The sequence below is a fragment of the Pogoniulus pusillus genome, chromosome 29, assembly GCF_015220805.1.
Source record: "Pogoniulus pusillus isolate bPogPus1 chromosome 29, bPogPus1.pri, whole genome shotgun sequence".
NCBI lineage: Eukaryota > Metazoa > Chordata > Aves > Piciformes > Lybiidae > Pogoniulus > Pogoniulus pusillus.
In genome coordinates, this window is record NC_087292.1 from 15,780,834 (window position 1) to 15,797,488 (window position 16,655).

The 16,655-nt window shown below is 52.9% G+C and overlaps 1 protein-coding gene across 8 annotated transcripts in view; it reads right to left on the bottom strand.

Moving 5' to 3' along the window:
* Nucleotides 1-11,098, bottom strand: part of MYT1 (myelin transcription factor 1) — a 107,082-nt gene extending 95,984 nt beyond the window's left edge. For 5 of the 8 annotated variants that reach the window (XM_064167606.1, XM_064167605.1, XM_064167604.1 and 2 more), the window contains exon 1: nt 10,835-10,974. In XM_064167606.1, coding sequence (XP_064023676.1) covers nt 10,835-10,859 — 25 coding nt within the window. In that variant the 5' untranslated portion in view covers nt 10,860-10,974. The other 3 variants (XM_064167609.1, XM_064167610.1, XM_064167608.1) reach the window with 3 other exon arrangements.
* Between the last annotated feature and the right edge of the window lie 5,557 nt (nt 11,099-16,655).

The window sequence follows — 16,655 nt, forward strand, 5'->3', positions numbered from 1 at the left end:
GACAAATCCACCTGGAATTTGGGGCCACCTCAAGCCTCCCTCCTGGCTGACAGCAGCCTTACCCCACAGCCAGGGTGTAAGCAGCACTTCGATAACAAATAAGACAAAGATGGGATTTGCTGGGAGAAGAAGCGTGGCACAGTGCTGTGTCCCTAGCTCTGGAAGTTTACAGCCAGATTCCCCACCCTCAGCTCCTGGGAAAGTGGAGCAGCTGTAAAGTGACAGAGATGTCCTTTGTCATTAAGGAAAGAGCTCTAACAACTAAGCCACGCAGCTCACAGCTATGAAACAAAAATATCAGTCCTTGCATCTCCAGTCACACACTAAGCAAAGGGGAGACCACATCTTCCCCCCCCCCCCCCCCCCCCCCCACTTCGCTGTGAAACTCTTCCGTCTGACTTCCCAGCGCTATCGTGATGCTTCCCCATCTCCCTCCCCTTCCCTTCGGCTCGTTTCATGTCTTCTGGGAAGCCCAGCCCAGCCGTGGCGATTTCCACCCCCACGCCACGCTCCAGCCTTTACTGTAAACCTTCCACTTCCCCTTCCTCGCTCTCTTCTAAGGGAGCAGAAGTGTCCCCCAAACCTTCGGGTGGACGGATGCCAGCATCCCTGACCAAATCAGCATCGCCAGGTCGCAAAAGGAGGGCTCCATCCCTCACTGGTCAGGCACCCTGGGACCAGTTTACATCTCACTCACTGATTAGGGGGCTCAGAAGTACAAACTCACCCCTACCTCCTCAAACCCCGATGCAAAACCGCGCTGAGATTTGGGGGGAGGGAGAGGAGTTGATACTCCCGAGCTCCAAAAGTGGTTTAACTCAGCTTGGTTTGGAGGAGCGTTTCTGACTGAGGGTGCACTGCTCCCCCTAAAAACAACCCCACGAAGTGCATCCTACCCCATCAAGAAGGCGAGGTGGGAGGTAACACCCCAAAGCCCAACCTTCGGGGGGGTCTGAGGGAAGGGAGGGGGAGGTTGTTTAGCACTGTTTGCTAAAATGGCAGCTGCTCTGACGCCGAGCTACGTCTTGCAGAGTCAGCCCTGCCCTCTCCATCTGACTGCCGGGAACAGCGGAGCGGCCCCGGGGGCTCGGCGGGACGGACGACGACGACGACACGGAGCTAGAGCTTCACATCCTCCTGCCCACCCCAGTTCATAGCTTGGGCATGTCGGGGTGAGGGGGGAAGTCCCGACCCAGCTGGGTTAGTGCCCGGCCAAACGCTTTCCCCCCGCAGGCTCCAGCTGGAAGGCACCTGGGATCTGTGTGTGTGTGTCCCCTTCCCTCCCAGCCCAGCCTAGGGCCATCAACCCACACACAACCGGCTCGCAAAAACAAAAGCCCGAGGATTTGGGGAGGGGGCTGCCGGGCTGCTTTCCGCCGCTCTGCTCCGTGTTCCCCCCCCGGCGCCTGCTCTGGGGACAAGGACGAGCGCGGGGGCAAAGGGAGCGGGCACCGAGCAGCAGCGCGGACCGGGGGGCGGTGGGGAGAGGAAGGAGGAGGTTCGGGGGTCTTCAAGCAACGGGGGGGGTTCTCACGTGCTTTCAGGCAAGGGTTTGCCCAAAGTGAAGGGGACCTCCCCGTGCCAAAGCCACCACCATCACCCTTGGCAGTGACCTTAAGGACTGTCCCACAGCAGGACCCCCTCCAGCCCTGCCCCACCTCGCGGGGTGTCCCAGGAGGTGCGTGTGGTGGATGTGCTTCTGCCCTTCCTGCAGCACGAGGTGATGCCCGCTCCCCTTCCCTTCCTCCAGGGTCACCACCCCTGGGGCGGGCCCTTGTTTGGGGCTGCGCGGAGGACAAGTAGCTCTGTCCACCCAAACCCCTCCTCAACGCGACCCCCGGGAAATCGCCACCTGCGTGGGACAGTGTCCCAAGGACAGACCCGGACCCATTGCTCCAGGACACACAGACCCCAGCTTCACCAGCACAATAAGGACCGACTCCTATCTGCTTTCTGGGAAGGAATAAAGCCAACTTTCTGGAGTTGCCCCTACACTTCTTGCCTTTGGGATCCCACAGATCCCTAAACCACTTTCAGAAACAAAGAGGGGGGAGGTGGGCAGGGGGGAGAGAGAAGAAAAGGAAGAAAAGAAAGTAAAGAAGAAAGTTCTCCTCGGTTTTTCCCGAGGTAAGAGAGGTGGGGGGAATAAAACAGAAGGAATGGAGAAGAAGAGGGAGGTTTGAGAGCTGAAGGGGACAAGTGGTGGCCAGGTTCCTGGGGCCACAGCAGCAGGAGAGGGTTTGCAACACGCGCCTGCTCCAATCTCCGCCGCTCGGGAACAATAAACAGGATCATACAAAGAGGTGGAAAGGCAGCATCTTTGCTTCTGGTTTCTATGACAGCATCAGAGACAAACCCACTATAAACTCTTAATTCCTAGATTCCTCCTCCCCACCCCACCCCCCCAAGCTCCCCAAACCCCTTTTGTCTGCCATTAATTAAAGTGGCCATATGGAAAAGGCTGATAATAACAGCAGATGAGCCAACGAGAGAGAGAGAGAGAGAGGGAGAAAGGGAAAGAAAAGAGAAAAATAACTAAAAGTAGTGGCAGGGGGATGGTGAGCATCTAGCCTGGGCTTTTTGCACTTGTTTTCAGGGGCTGCCCAGAGTCAGGGGGCTCAACAATACTGGGAGGGGAGTGGGAGCAATCCCCAGGCCTCATCTTCAGAGGGGGTTGATCTCCACAACCTGCCCCTTTGTTTGGGGGGGGGGGGGGGGGAGCCTGAGAGGAGATCGAGCTCAACCCAACTCTTTGGGTTGATCTCCCCGGGGAGGGTTGGTCCTACCTACCTGCCAGCTCTGCCTAACTCATGAGGGTCCTACCCCAAACTCAGCCTAACTCATGAAGGTCGATGACAGCTCAAGAATACCCTCAGGCTCGAGCCCGTTTGCCTTTGCTCTCCTCCAAAATTACCCACAGAGCAGCGACAGCAACAACAAAAACTTTGCTGAAATTGATAAAGAGATTAGCCAAGCAAAGCCTCTTCCGAGCTAGCTAAAAATAAGAACCCACAGATTCCTGCCGTGGTCAACAGAGAGAGAGAGAGAGAGAGAGAGAAATCCACCAACATGGCACACGTCCCTTGTTCCTCGCTGCTATAAATAGAGAACTCTGAAGTAGTCAACACTGGGGAAGAGCAGAGGGAAAAATAATATTAAAAATAAGAAAGGATAAAGAAAAGTAGTGGCAAGAGCAAGCACCAAGCAAGTGACCTGCGGGGGCAAATATTAGCCCTCTTCATCCAAAGAAAAGCTTATCCTCCTCCCCCCACCCGGGCACAGAGCTCCCCGAGGAGTAGGAAACTGTAGACTTCGGGTTGGAGTTTTTGTAGGAAGGGGAGTTGGAGTGGGAGGGTAAAGGGGTGGAGGGGGTGGGGGGGGGGGGGGGGAATGCCCGGAGATGGACGCACAGAGCCCCTGGTCCCCGCACCATCAGCACCTCCGAGAGCTCCGCTGCCACGGAACAAACTCCTCCCGGCGCCTCGGAGCGTCTCCTGCTAACAGCACCGCGCACGCTTCCCTCCGGATAAACATCCACCCAGCTCGCAGTCCACAAACCCGGCAAGCATCCTCTCTCTCTTCCACCACCGTCAGAAAGTTTCCCCGGCTGAAACGCGATGGTTGCCTTTGATGTCAAGAAATTCTCTTCCTTTCTGGTCTTACTCAAGCTCAGTCAGACGCAGAACATGTCCACTTGCTTCTGGCAGGCTGCAAGCGAGCCAGCGAGCAAAGATGGACCTAGGAGCGTGCTGATCATCATCAAAAATCCCTTCGGTTCTCCAGTGCGATTTGCAAAACAACAAGCCAGCCTCGGTGCTTTAAAGGCAGAACGCCTGCCTCTGTTTACATCAACCGTGTGCTCCCAAAGCCTTTCCTCTCCGTCTCAATCCAAGGGAGGGGAAAAGAGGAAGGGAAAAAAAAAAAAAAAAAGGAAAAGAGAAGGGGGGGAAAAAAGAGGGAGGGGGGGGAGAAGGCAAAGAAAAAAAAGCCAGCATTATCTGCCTTTGTCAGCGAAAGAACATAATATTGACTTACCTTTCCCCACAGCTATTGTCTGCCCCTTTGCAAAATGACATCACGGAAACCAATCATGAAATTTGCATGGGGGGGGGGGAGGGGGGGGGAGTGGGGATGGAAGGGGTGGGGGGGGGAGAGTTCTTGGAGGGCAGCCCACTTCCCTACACCAGGAACGCGCGTGTAAGACGGGTTGTTGGTTTCAATTAAATATCTGCTACTCCTTAGCGTGTGAACTCTTAAGCCTGCTAAAGGCAATGTCTCATTTACTTAATGACCGCTCTCATTAATGGAAATGGCACAGAGGGGGCTCGCTGCGCCTTCCCTTTGTAAATACACTACCCATGAACCCTTGGGCTTGCAATATATCTGTTTACTCTCCGAGGTGAAATAAATTTACAGTACAGCATCCCAGAAAACAGAGAGCAAAGAGCAAGCGAGCAATGGAGCCGCTGACTTGAGCGCACCCAGAGTTGGGGGCTCTCCAAGCCCCTCTCACCTCACTTCTCCCCTCTCCCCAAGACCCCGCAGAAGGTGAGGAGATGGGGGTGGGTGTTATTTATTTATTTTACCCAAGCTGATTCATAATTAATATGCACGAAGCTAGAGGGAGAAGGGGAGGGGGGTGGGGGGGGGGGGAGAAGCTCCTTTGATAGCAGCAACACAAAAGGACGGCGAGCGCGACGAACGAACGCAGTGCCGCCTTCCAACCCCCCCCCCCCCCCACCTCCCCAACCTCCCACCCCCTGCACATCCCGACGCGTGGTACGGCCCAATAATTCCTAATAGCAGCAAGCAGCGAGTGACAGATGCCCTGGGTTAGCACAGCTCCAGCGAAAGTACTTTACAATATTTATTGGTGGTTAGGAAGATGACCTATCACCATAAAGAACAGACCGGGGAATTTATTGCCTCTGCGAAGCTGGAAGGGTTGTGGATTAGCCCATATCCATATTCAAAAAGTGAGTGCTTAAAAGGTGTATAAATATTGGTGGGTTGTGTTCTTTCCCCCTCATCCCCCCCCACCGCCTTTTCAAACCCTCCCCCAGGCTTCCCTTAAACATAATAAAACAAATGGCACAAGGTGTTCCCAGCAGACATCACCTCAGCCCGGCAAGGGTGTTTAGTCTGGAGAAGAGAAGGTTGAGAGGGGATCTTATTAGTGTCTATTAAATGTCTGAGGGGTGGGTGTCAAGATAAAGGTGCCAGGCTCTTTTCAGTAATAGGACAAGGAACAAGGGGGATAAGCTGGAGCACAGGAAGTTGTTCTGCCCTAACACGAGGATAAACTTCTTTGCTGTAAGGGTGACAGAGCTCTGGTGCAGGCTGCTCAGAGAGGTTGTAGAGTCTCCTTCTCTGGAGACTTTCAAAACTCACCTGGATGCATCCCTCTGTGGCCTGCCCTAGCAGTGGGATTGGACTGGATGATCTCTAGGGGTGCCTTTCAGCTCCTATGACTCTACGGATCATGACTCAAGTGGTTGTGTTTAACAGCTCCATGACAGGAAAGAGAATGACCTAAAGATGAGTCCTAAAAGACAACGGTGGCTGAAGGAGTTGGAGAGTGATTCTAATTAAGGAAAGTGCCTGTTCTTTCATCACACGTGTTCTTCTCCCAGGAAGAGCCACCCTTTCCATAAAGTAGCACTGTCTTTCCTTGAAAACCCTCCTGTCTGGTGGAGATCTGGCTGCCTCAGGAGGGGAGAGCCCTCAACAAGCTGGAGGGCAGAATCCTCTGGGGAGAAACCCCAGTGCTGTGCATCAGCACAGGATCCCATTCCCCCCTCACCCTCCCAGATGGGAGCATTAGCATTGCAACTTTTTGGTGGTAGTGGGGGGAAACACAAGTGTGCTGCAGCCCCATGAGGTGTGTGTGGGGTCAATGCTTAGCTCCTGTGCTTTTCCAGCGTTACCAGGATGATTAAGACTTTACTGTCATTGCAATGAAGGCTTCTGAAAGGATGCAGGAGCTCACAAGCAGACAGAAACTCCAGGAGCCTGCAGAGAGCTGAGAGAGCAGTGGCAGAGCCTGGCAGGGAAAGTTGGATCCTGCCAGAGATGAGCTCTCTTGTGGGAAATTCCACCTTCAGAGCCACAAGAACCCCAATTGTCCTGCTTCAGCTCCCTACCACCCTGTTAGTGGGAGGCAGGAAGGAGAAAAGCCTCTCAAACTGCCCAAGGTTTCAGCCCGTGCCCCTTATTAGCTCTGCAGATCACCCTCTCAGCAGCACAGCCTTGAGGGGGTGCTGGATGCAAGCCCATCTCACCCACTGACCTTTACAGGTCACGTAGGAGGGGAGAGTGATTTGATGTCCCATTTTGGGGCATCTTATTGAGGAAAAGGATGACAAAACCCACACTCATCTAAAACTGTTGAGGCCAATTTGGAGATTCTTACAATGCCTATTTCCACAGCTCACAAGCCTGGGGTGCTCCTAAACCAGGAAGATAAGAGAAGGCATTCAGCAGGGAGCACTCCTGAAAAGCCTTTTTTTTTTCCCTCCCCCCCTATCTCCTTTGGCCACACCGTGAAGACAGGGATATTTTACATCCTAAACCTTTGGCATTCAGAAATTCTATTAAACTCTTATCTGCAGGCAGCAGGCCTGGTGCTATGCTGCCTCTCCATTGTTCTGCACCCGCGATAGAATCAGAGGGAGGGCTGGGGGGACTCTGCTCCTCTCTGCTCACAAAGCTTTGCCTGCCTCTCTCCACCACGCTTCCATTTAGAGAGGCAAGGCCAAAAAACTTGAGAAACGAGCAAACAACAACAAAATAAAACGCACAAGGTTTGGGCTGGAAGGCAGGAGAAGGGGAGGGGGGAGAATAGATTTATCTGCCTGTGGTCCCCTCCAGGGAAAATTCAGTTTGGGCTGAATTCACAACGATTTGTGTCCGTGCACAGGGCAGGGAGAGGAACACACACACACACGTGTGCAGACATCCCCGCGCCTCTCCCAGCGTTAGCACAGGGGAATTTCAGTCTTGCTGCCGTTGCATTTATTACCAAACGAGGCACCTAAAAGCCCTACGGCAGCTGACAGCTTTGATACCCTCCTACCCAGCAGCGGGTTGCGAGGGGGTGCTCGGTTTCTCTTTGTTCCCAAACTCTCCAGACTTTCCCTTTCTCTTCCTCCTCCTCCTCTCAATTCCTCCCGGAGCAGCTCTTTAACCAGCGACTTTCTACCTCCCACCAACTTCAGCGGCAGACACCAGGAATCCTCATCTCACCTCTCCTAAATCCTTCCTTAACCCCTTGACGATCTTCAGGGCATGATGACCAATATCACCCCTCCCTTGCCAGCCCCAAGCCGGAGGAGCCCGCTAGGGAAGCGCTGCCACGCGTGGGCTGGGGCGCGGCGGCGCTCAGCACCACGGCGCTGGACAGCTCCCGGCGCCAGATTTACTCCTTTAGGGTTTTTTTTGAGGCACTTTGGACCCTTTTAAACCTTTTGCAACCTTTTTGGAGGTTGTTTCGGTTCGGTCCACCCCCAACCCCCTTTCCAAGCTCTACGGAGTCACTTAACTGCTTTTATTCCTTCTGTTGGTGTGGGTTTTTTTTACCCCAGGAAGGAGACAATTATTGTGTGTTCCCAGGGCTGAATGAGCTGCCAGATCCCTAAAGGGAGCCGTGCAGCAAAGACATAAAAGAAATAGTCACTTATTTCCACTTTTGGAGGATTTTCACCTTTCTGGAGTGATTTGAGCTCCTTTCCAGGGTCCCCATCTGCCTGTCACCTGCAGAAGCTATTAGACAGAAGTAGATTCCCCCAATCCCTCTCGCCCCTTCCCCAACTGTAGTTTTAGTTTTTAAATCTTTCTGTGCTCCTATTTTCAGCCTTTTTTAAGGATGGTTTTGGTTTGTTTTCCCAAGCACTACCGAGTAACTTATAGCTGTTCTCAATGGGGATAGAATTATTTTGTGGTCCCAGGGCTGCAAGAGCTGCCCTTACTTTGAAGGGGTATTTCCCCTAAAGAAAACTGTCTGGCAGAGTGGTATGAAATGTTCCTCAGTTCAAGAGAGATGCTGAGGTGCTGGAAGGTGTTTGGAGCAGGGCAGCAAGGCTGGGGAGGGGCCGGGAGCACAGCCCTGTGAGGAGAGGCTGAGGGAGCTGGGGGGGTGCAGCCTGCAGCAGAGGAGGCTCAGGGCAGAGCTCATTGCTGCCTGCAGCTGCCTGCAGGGAGGCTGTAGCCAGGTGGGGTTGGGCTCTGCTGCCAGGCATCCAGCAACAGAAGAAGGGGACACAGCCTCAAGCTGTGCCAGGGCAGGTCTAGGCTGGATGTTAGGAGGAAGTTCCTGGCAGAGAGAGTGATTGGCATTGGAATGGGCTGCCCAGGGAGGTGGTGGAGTGGCTGTGGCTGGAGGTGTTGCAGCCAAGCCTGGCTGGGGCACTTAGTGCCATGGTGTGGTTGGTTGGGCAGGGCTGGGTGCTAGGTTGTGCTGGCTGAGCTTGGAGCTCTCTTCCAACCTGCCTGATTCTATTATTCTACCAAAAGAAATATTCACACTTTGTCATCTTTAGAGCATTAATTGAGCCCCTTCTGAGGCTCCTCATCTGCCTGCCACCTGCAGAAGTGAAAACCAAAGGGTTTTTTCAAAGGTAGATTCCCTTCAGGACCCTCTCTATGCAATTTTGGCTTTGGTTTGGATTTTTAAACCTTTTTATGCTCCTGTTTTCAGACTGACCACTTCCAGTGCAAGTTCTTTTAAATAAACCTGTGTGCTTTATATAAACCTGTAAAGTTTAGAAGTGCAAACAAAGTTTGAGAGAATTTAAATGAGCCTGCAAGGTTTTTTTTTTCTTTTAGGGCTGTATTTACATCCCTAAACCTTCCACACAGCTCCTTTGAGTCCAGTTCAAAGAAAATTAGATCTCTAACTTTTCTGCATTTCTAATTGGCACCAACTTCTCCGGTTACCAGCTGGGGGTGAAAGATGTTAGGGCTTTTTTTTTCCCCCCTTCTTCTTCTTCTTTCCCTCTCCTTGTTTCTTTCTGAAAGCTCCTATGCAGATGGGCTGACTGCCTTAATGCCTTCGACTACAATTAGTGCTGTTGTACAGCGAATAGAAATGGGCAGCATTAATATTGTATATGGAACAGCTGAAGGGTAGGGAAGAAACCTGCCGGCTACAGGCCCCTGGCAGATGGAACAACAGGCACAAGCACACACACACACACACCACCCAACTTTTAATAACCCTCTGCTCACTCTCCAGCACCCCACCCCCCTTTTCTCCCCACTTTGGGCGGGTCCTTCCCAAAGAGGCAAAGCCTTTGTTTGACCCAAACCTCCAGCTCCTTTTTTTCCCCTCCCTCTCTCTTCCCGAAGAACAACAATTGGAGCTATCAGCAGCTTTTGCAGAAGGCACCTCGTGTTATCCTCAACCTTCCTCCTTTGTGCCTGGGTTAAAGCAGGCTCTAAAACACACCCAGAGGCAAACTTCCTTCTTTGTGCCTGGCTTTTCACACAGGAGCTGAAACGCACCCACTCCAGCAGCACCGAACTTGCTCCTGATTGTAACAAACGGCAGCCCCCAACTTGCTTCTGAGTGTAGCAAACAGCAGCCCCCCCAACTTGCTTCTGATTGTAGCAAACAGCAGCCCCCAAGCTGCTTCTGAGTGTAGCAAACAGCAGCCCCCCCAACTTGCTTCTGATTGTAGCAAACAGCAGCCCCCCCAACTTGCTTCTGATTGTAGCAAACAGCAGCCCCCCCAACTTGCTTCTGATTGTAGCAAACAGCAGCCCCCCCAACTTGCTTCTGATTGTAGCAAACAGCAGCCCCCCCAACTTGCTTCTGATTGTAGCAAACAGCAGCCCCCCCAACTTGCTTCTGATTGTAGCAAACAGCAGCCCCCCCAACTTGCTTCTGATTGTAGCAAACAGCAGCCCCCCCAACTTGCTTCTGATTGTAGCAAACAGCAGCCCCCCCAACTTGCTTCTGATTGTAGCAAACAGCAGCCCCCCCAACTTGCTTCTGATTGTGGCAAACAGCTGCCCCCAACTTGCTTCTGATTGTGGCAAACAGCTGCCCCCAACTTGCTTCTGATCGTGACAAACAGAAGTCCCCAAACTGCTTCTGACTGTAACAAACAGCAGCCCCCAACTCGCTTCTGATTGTAGCAAACAGCAGCCCCCAACTCGCTTCTGATCGCAGCAAAGAGCAGCCCCCAGCCCGTCCAGCACAGCACCCGTCGCTGTTCAGCGAAACGAGAGGTTTTCACTACTCTCACGAAGTAAAAACGCACAACGGCAACCACCTCCCTCCCCCCGCCACAAAAGCAAATCAACCCCCCCGCACCCCAGCAGAACTGTGACCAGCAGCAGCAGAAAACAGGATTTTCTCCTCCCCTCACCCCGCTTCTCCCCGTCTTTTGTGATGAGGTGCTAGAGGGGACAAAGCCCTGCCGGTGCCTCGGAGCAGCAGCACCGAGGGTCGACCATTTCCCCCCCACCCTCCAGAAGCACCTGTAAAACCCTTCCTAGCTGAGCCTGGAGCAAAACAGGGGGGGGGAAGTGAGTAAGAGCAGGACCTAACACAACCGCGAGGAAAGCGAGCTCTGGAACACACTCGGAAGCCGCTTTCCATCACGAGAAACACCCCCCACCCCCCCCCCCAAAAACACCCTAAATCTAGGAGATAACTTGGAGGGGGGTGAGGAGCGATTCCTCCCCCCCCGGCCCCTTTGCCAAGGCGTGGCTTAAGCAGCGTGAAGCTGCTGGGAGTTCTTTCGAGGAGAAACACACTCAGAACCCCCCCATTCCATTCACGCACACCCCCACACCTCCCTTCTCCATCCACCGGTAAGCGGCTACGAACCGAGGAAGGTCCCGCAGAGCTTCATCCTTGCCGGGGAGCGGAGGCTGCCTTCACCCGGGGCGGTGCGGGATGGGAGGAGGAGGGGAAGGGGGTTGGGGAGGGGGGGAAACTGGGATGGCTGGGAGGGAGCGCAGCCTCCGCGGGGTTACTCACTCCATCATCCCTGCGAAAAGTTGGCGTCCGGAGCAAAAACTTATGGGAGGAGGCGGCCAATGGGACCTCGGCGCAAAATCCCTGCAGCGCACTCGGCGGCCAATCCGCGGGGATCCTGCACAATGGTTTGGGTGGCTGTAATTCCCCCCCCCCCCCCCCCCCCCCCATACACACACCTCCCCCTCGCCCCCCATCACCAGCCCTGACCCAGGGATATATTGCCGCCCCCACCCCCCCCGGTCTCTCCTGTATGGGCAAATGGGGGGGAGGCAGAGAAGAGGACCCATCCTCCCCTGACGTCCCGGGGCTCAGAGCTTCAATTCTGCCCGTAACTGGCAGAGAGGTGAAGTAACAACGTGGACACGACGGTGGGGGCGGGGGTGGATAGGCGCACACCCCACCCACCCCACCCACACTTCCAGGGGAACCGTCCCCAGGGAGCCTCATCCACCTCCGCCGTGTCAGAGACCCAACAGAGACTGTATCTGCTCGCAGGGTGACAGTGCCCCCACCTCACCCTGGGGCTGGGCAGGGGACATATGCCCAGCCCTCTGGGTGGCCCCTGGGCTGGTAGGACTCTGGCTAGCCAGTGACCAGGCCAGGGGACCTCTTGCACATCTGAATAGTTTAGAAATCACCACAGAATCCCAGTTTGGTGGGGGTTGGAAGTAACTTCTGGACATCAGCTTCAACTCCCCTGTTAAAGCAGGGCACCCACAGCAGCTTGCCCAGGAGCACAACACCCAAGTAGGGTTGGAAGCTCTCCAGAGAAGACAACGACTCCACAACCTCTCTGGGCAGCCTGCTCCAGGGCTCTGCACCCTCACACTAAAGAATTGTCTCCTCGTGTTGAGATGGAACCTCCTGGCTTCCAGTTTGTGCCCACTGCCCATTGTCCTGCTGCTGGGCACCACTGAGAAGATATGCCCTCAGCCCTGTGAGCAGTCTTTGTGCTGGCAGGGCTCTGGCCAGCCAGCAGTCAGGCCACTGGACCTCTTGCATGCCCAAGTCTGTTTAGAACTGCACAAGTCTGATGGCCACACAGCTCCTTGGATCCTTCGATCGAGTCCAGCCTGGATGGGGGAAGGGGCAACTGGCTGTGGGCAAGATCCAAAATGGAAGAGGATGTCCCTCTGCCTCAAAGGACAGATGGCAACATTGGACTGAACTGTTCCCAGCTGGAGAAAATTGGCTACAGGCCAGTGAGGAACACACTGCCTGGCCTCCAGATGGAAAAGCAGGGAAATAGTTACCAGGATAATACTACTAACACTAAGAACGATAATAATACAAACAACTAACCAGGAGTGTGACTAATCCATATGGATCAAACTGACCTTTGTTATCCCATTGGCCTGGAGGACAAAGTGCCTTCTCTAGCTTGCTTTCCTCCTCACCCCAGCTGAAGCCAAGGGCAGTTCCTCCTGCAGGTCAGCAGCAAGGGCCAAGTGCTGTTTCTGAAGGGGGAGGTTGCCTGGCAAAAAGCCTGACTGTTAGCACAAAATCTCATCAGCCTAACCCAGGTGGGCAAAGAAGTGTTGGCAGAGAGAGGACAAGCCCACCCAAACATTTGCTTTGGGTTAATTTGGGAGAGAGAAGGGGGGAAAAAGAATTCTGCTTGGAGGGACAGGTGGCACCAATCATAGAGAGGCTGGGACGAAGCTGGTGTTAACTGAAGGGGAGCTGAAGGCAATGAATCCCAGCAGGGTGTGCCTCTGCAGCTGAGTGGGTTTACAAATCTAAGAGCAAGAGCAATTGGAATGAAGGTTGGCAAAGAGGATGGAACAAGATTGATTGGACAGGGCTGGGTGATAGGTTGGACTGGATGATCTTGGAGGTCTACTCCAACCTGACTGATTCTATGATAAAAGATATATCCACTCCTTGGTGCAAGATCTTGGAACTAACCCTTTGGGGAATACATCAAACTCCTTAATCCATGTTTCTCTGAAGGCAGGGAGCTGGCAGGGGGAGCAGGGAGGAGCAGCATTGCTGGGTTGGGGCAGGGGAGGTGTGAATATCAAAGTCCACTTCTTCTGCACATCCATCATGGTCTCCTGTGGGTCTCAGGGTGGGCTAAGACAATAACAACAGTACTGAGCATTATTGTCATCACTGGACTGAGCTGAAAGTCAGGAGTCTGAGACAAAGTATGGGGAGGTGAGAGGGTGTTGAGGTTCTTGCTCTTAGGATGACTTGGATGAGCCAAGCCTAGCTCAGCCAGATCACTCCTTGAGGCTGGAGGTGGCTCAGGAAAGGAGCTGGAACCAGGCCCCACACACACAGCTACATCTGACTGCACAGATCTCCCAGCAGAAGGAGGGGTGTGAGACAGCCTGTTTGGGGACTGGCACCTCTTCTGTCTTTGAATTAGCAGCTCTGTCTTCCCAGATTATTCTGTGCTTTATTGTCCCTTCAATCCCCACCTTGGAAGATGAGAGGTGACATTGCAGGGAGCACCACGCTTGGAAAATGACTTTCAGAATTATGTTCTGGCAATCTGAAACTTTCCCTCTCTCATCTTCAGCCTCTTGGGGCTTTAATGTGAGACAGCAAAGTGCCTCTTCCTCCTCCTCTCTTTTCCTCTCCTCCCCTGTTCTCCTGCAGCTGCAGTGGCTGGGATTCAGCAAGGTCACTCAACTCCATCGCTTCCTGCATGCAGGAGATCTCAAATTAAGGGGTGTTGGGAGCAGCCTGGTGAGATGAAACAGCCTTCACTCGACTCCAGCAAGCAATGAAACAAAACCCATTTACAGGAGCTCCAGACTGGCTCACCTCCTCTGTGCATTAGCTGGGGGGTGTGGGTGTGTGGGGGGAGAAGTAAAGACATTGAAGGAGCAAAAAGCAGAGTGAAATGAAAACATCTTCGAGCTGGAAGCTGCTGTCTTTTGTCTAGCAGAAGGAGCCTCAAAATGTTATTAGGAGGCTCTGTGGCTGCAGCTGCCTTGTTCATTCCTTGGTGTTCCTATCAACATCTCACTCTGGTTCTTGTTCTCCCCAAAATTCCTGCTTCTACCACCCTATTCCCCAGCAAGACAGAGCTGGCTCTGGCTCCCTCCATCCTCTGGTCTTGGACCACAGACATGGTTGCTTCTCCCGTTGGGTTTTGGTCTTGTTGGTGCTGTGATTCTCTTCCCAGGGGTCATTGTCCTTAGTCGTGGAGCAGAGGAGAGAACAGATGGGAAGCTGGGGGGGGGGGGAACCCAAAGTACACATGTATATAGGTATCAGAGGAATTCCACTGCTAGCTCAATCATTTCTTGCTTTGGGTCGTGGGAAGCCACATGGCTCATGTAGAAAACCAGCAAAGGAAGCCTCATCCTTTCAATTTCTGCTGCTGCAGTGCCAGACCAGGGGGAGTTTATGGTTCCAGGGCTGCAGTTTTGCATCTGAAAGCAAATCAAACCCAAAAACACTACACAAAAATAAATCCAAACAACCAAACCCCATCAAATCCAAACAACTCACCACCACCACAACCCTTCATCAAGGTGGGTTCTGTGTCCTCCCCCAACAGCCTGTGTTGTGCTTTCCTTCTGTTTAACAGCTCCCCAGGCCCCCCAGCAGCCTTGCTTGTTCCACAAAGAATGGGATAGCTCCAATTTTCTGTTGACTGTTGGCTTCTGCCTCCAATCTCTTCCTCCAGCACCTTCCATGGCTGGGAAGCAGGATGCAGATACTGTCAAGCTCAACTTGATAGGTACTGTCAAAACTGCCAGAGCGTGGTGACAATAAACATTTCCCTCCCCCCTCTCTGGCTAACAATTTGCTGAAGAAAAAAATAATGATCAAGAAAAATAAAGGAGAGAAGAAAGGGGAGAAAAAAAAAAGGATGCTCCTGAAATGAAGTTCTGCTGTAATGAACACTTTGTCTCCAAATATTTGCATTTCTGCTGACAAGGTTCCCCCTCCAGGAGATTTCCTCCACCCGTGAGCAATCTGCCTTCAGATGAGCTGGAGGCTGTTTGCTGAGCCAGTTGGATGTCTGCTGTGCAGGAGGGATGTACACAGGGCCCAAACCCAGCAGAGCCACCCTGGATAGGAGATGCTCAAGCAGAGCAGCTGCTCTGCTCCAGAGTGGTGCTCAGCCTCACTGAGAAAGCTCTTTGCTGGTGGTTCTCTATGGCCCTTGTGTTGCTGATCACAGAATGGTAGGGGCTTGGGGGCTCCCCAGTTGAAGAGGGACAGGGATCTGCTGGAGAGAATCCAGTGGAGGGCTATGAGGATGATGAGGGGACTGGAGCACTGCCTGATGAGGAGAGGCTGAGGCACCTGGGGCTGCTTAGTCTGGAGAAAGAAGACTGAGGAGATATTTATTCAATGTTTCTCAATATCTGAGGGCTGGGGGTCAGGAGGTGGGGGGGGACAGGCTCTGCTCACTGCTGCCTGGGATAGGACAAGGAGCAATGGATGGAAGCTGCAGCACAGGAGGTTCCAGCTCAGCACAAGGGGGAATTTCTTGCCTGGAAGGGTCCCAGAGCCCTGGCACAGGCTGCCCAGAGAGGCTGTGGAGTCTCCTTCTGTGGAACCTTTCCAGGCCTGTCTGGATGTGTTCTTGTGTGTCCTGTGCTAGATTGTGTGGTCCTGCTCTGGCAGAGGGGTTGGACTGGATGATCTCTTTGGATCCCTTCCAACCCCTAACATCCTGTGAGCCTGTAGTTGGGAAGGACCTCTGAGAACCAACACTGTGCAAGGGGCAGAGCAGCAGGCTTAGGAGGATGCTGCTTCTCAGATGAGGGCTTCAGCATCCCAGCTCCATCAATCCTTAACAATGGAGGGCAAAAAATAAGCCCCAAGCAAGCAGATTTATGCAAGGGCCTAGGAGGCAGGAGAGCAGGATTTCATTTCTGCTCCAGCTACTGCTCTCTTTGATAGTGGCCACAAGAAAGTCTCCTCAGCCATTTCCCTTTGACCCTCAGCTCCTCTGTTTGGAGTAAAAGATGCTTAGAGCACACCCTGTCTCATACTACATCTATTAGTAGCACTTCCCAGGCTGAGGCTGTGATTTGCTCAAGATCCCCAAATTCCTACACAAATGCACAATAAATTGTAGTGGAACTTCTCATTGCTGCAGGAAACCAGGGCAGGGGGGGGAGTGGAAGAAAGAATCCTCATAGGTTTACAAAAGAGACATAAAGGGAGGAAAAGCAGAGCTTAATTAATTTTTATCTCCCTTTCCCTCTGTGATGGTTTGGGGGTTACCCCGCCCCCCCACACTTTTGAATTTGCCCCAGCTAACTCAGACGGACCCTGGGAATATAGATGAAGCAATTTATTTACAGCTAGCAGAATTTACAAGCAGCTATTTACAATATATACACTTATATACAGTTATATACAGAAATATACAAAGGATAAACAATACAAAAGCACAACTCCCCTCCCAGAAACCTAAGTTCCCAGGAGGGGCTCTCAAACCACCCCAACACCTCCCCCCGTCCCTCTCAACCTTACCCCAGTCCTCAGGAAGAAGAGAGGTGCAGCCAAGAGGTTAGGGAGCAAGGTTAGTAGGAGCAGGGTTAATGAGATGTGACCAGGTCTAAGGCAAAAGCAAGAGAGAGAGACAAAATGGAGAATAAGACTTTCTTCTTCCCAGAGTTCTCAGCGAGACTGTGAGAGAAGTTGACATCAATTGTTTTTCATTTCACTGCCTGTTATCTAGTTCTGT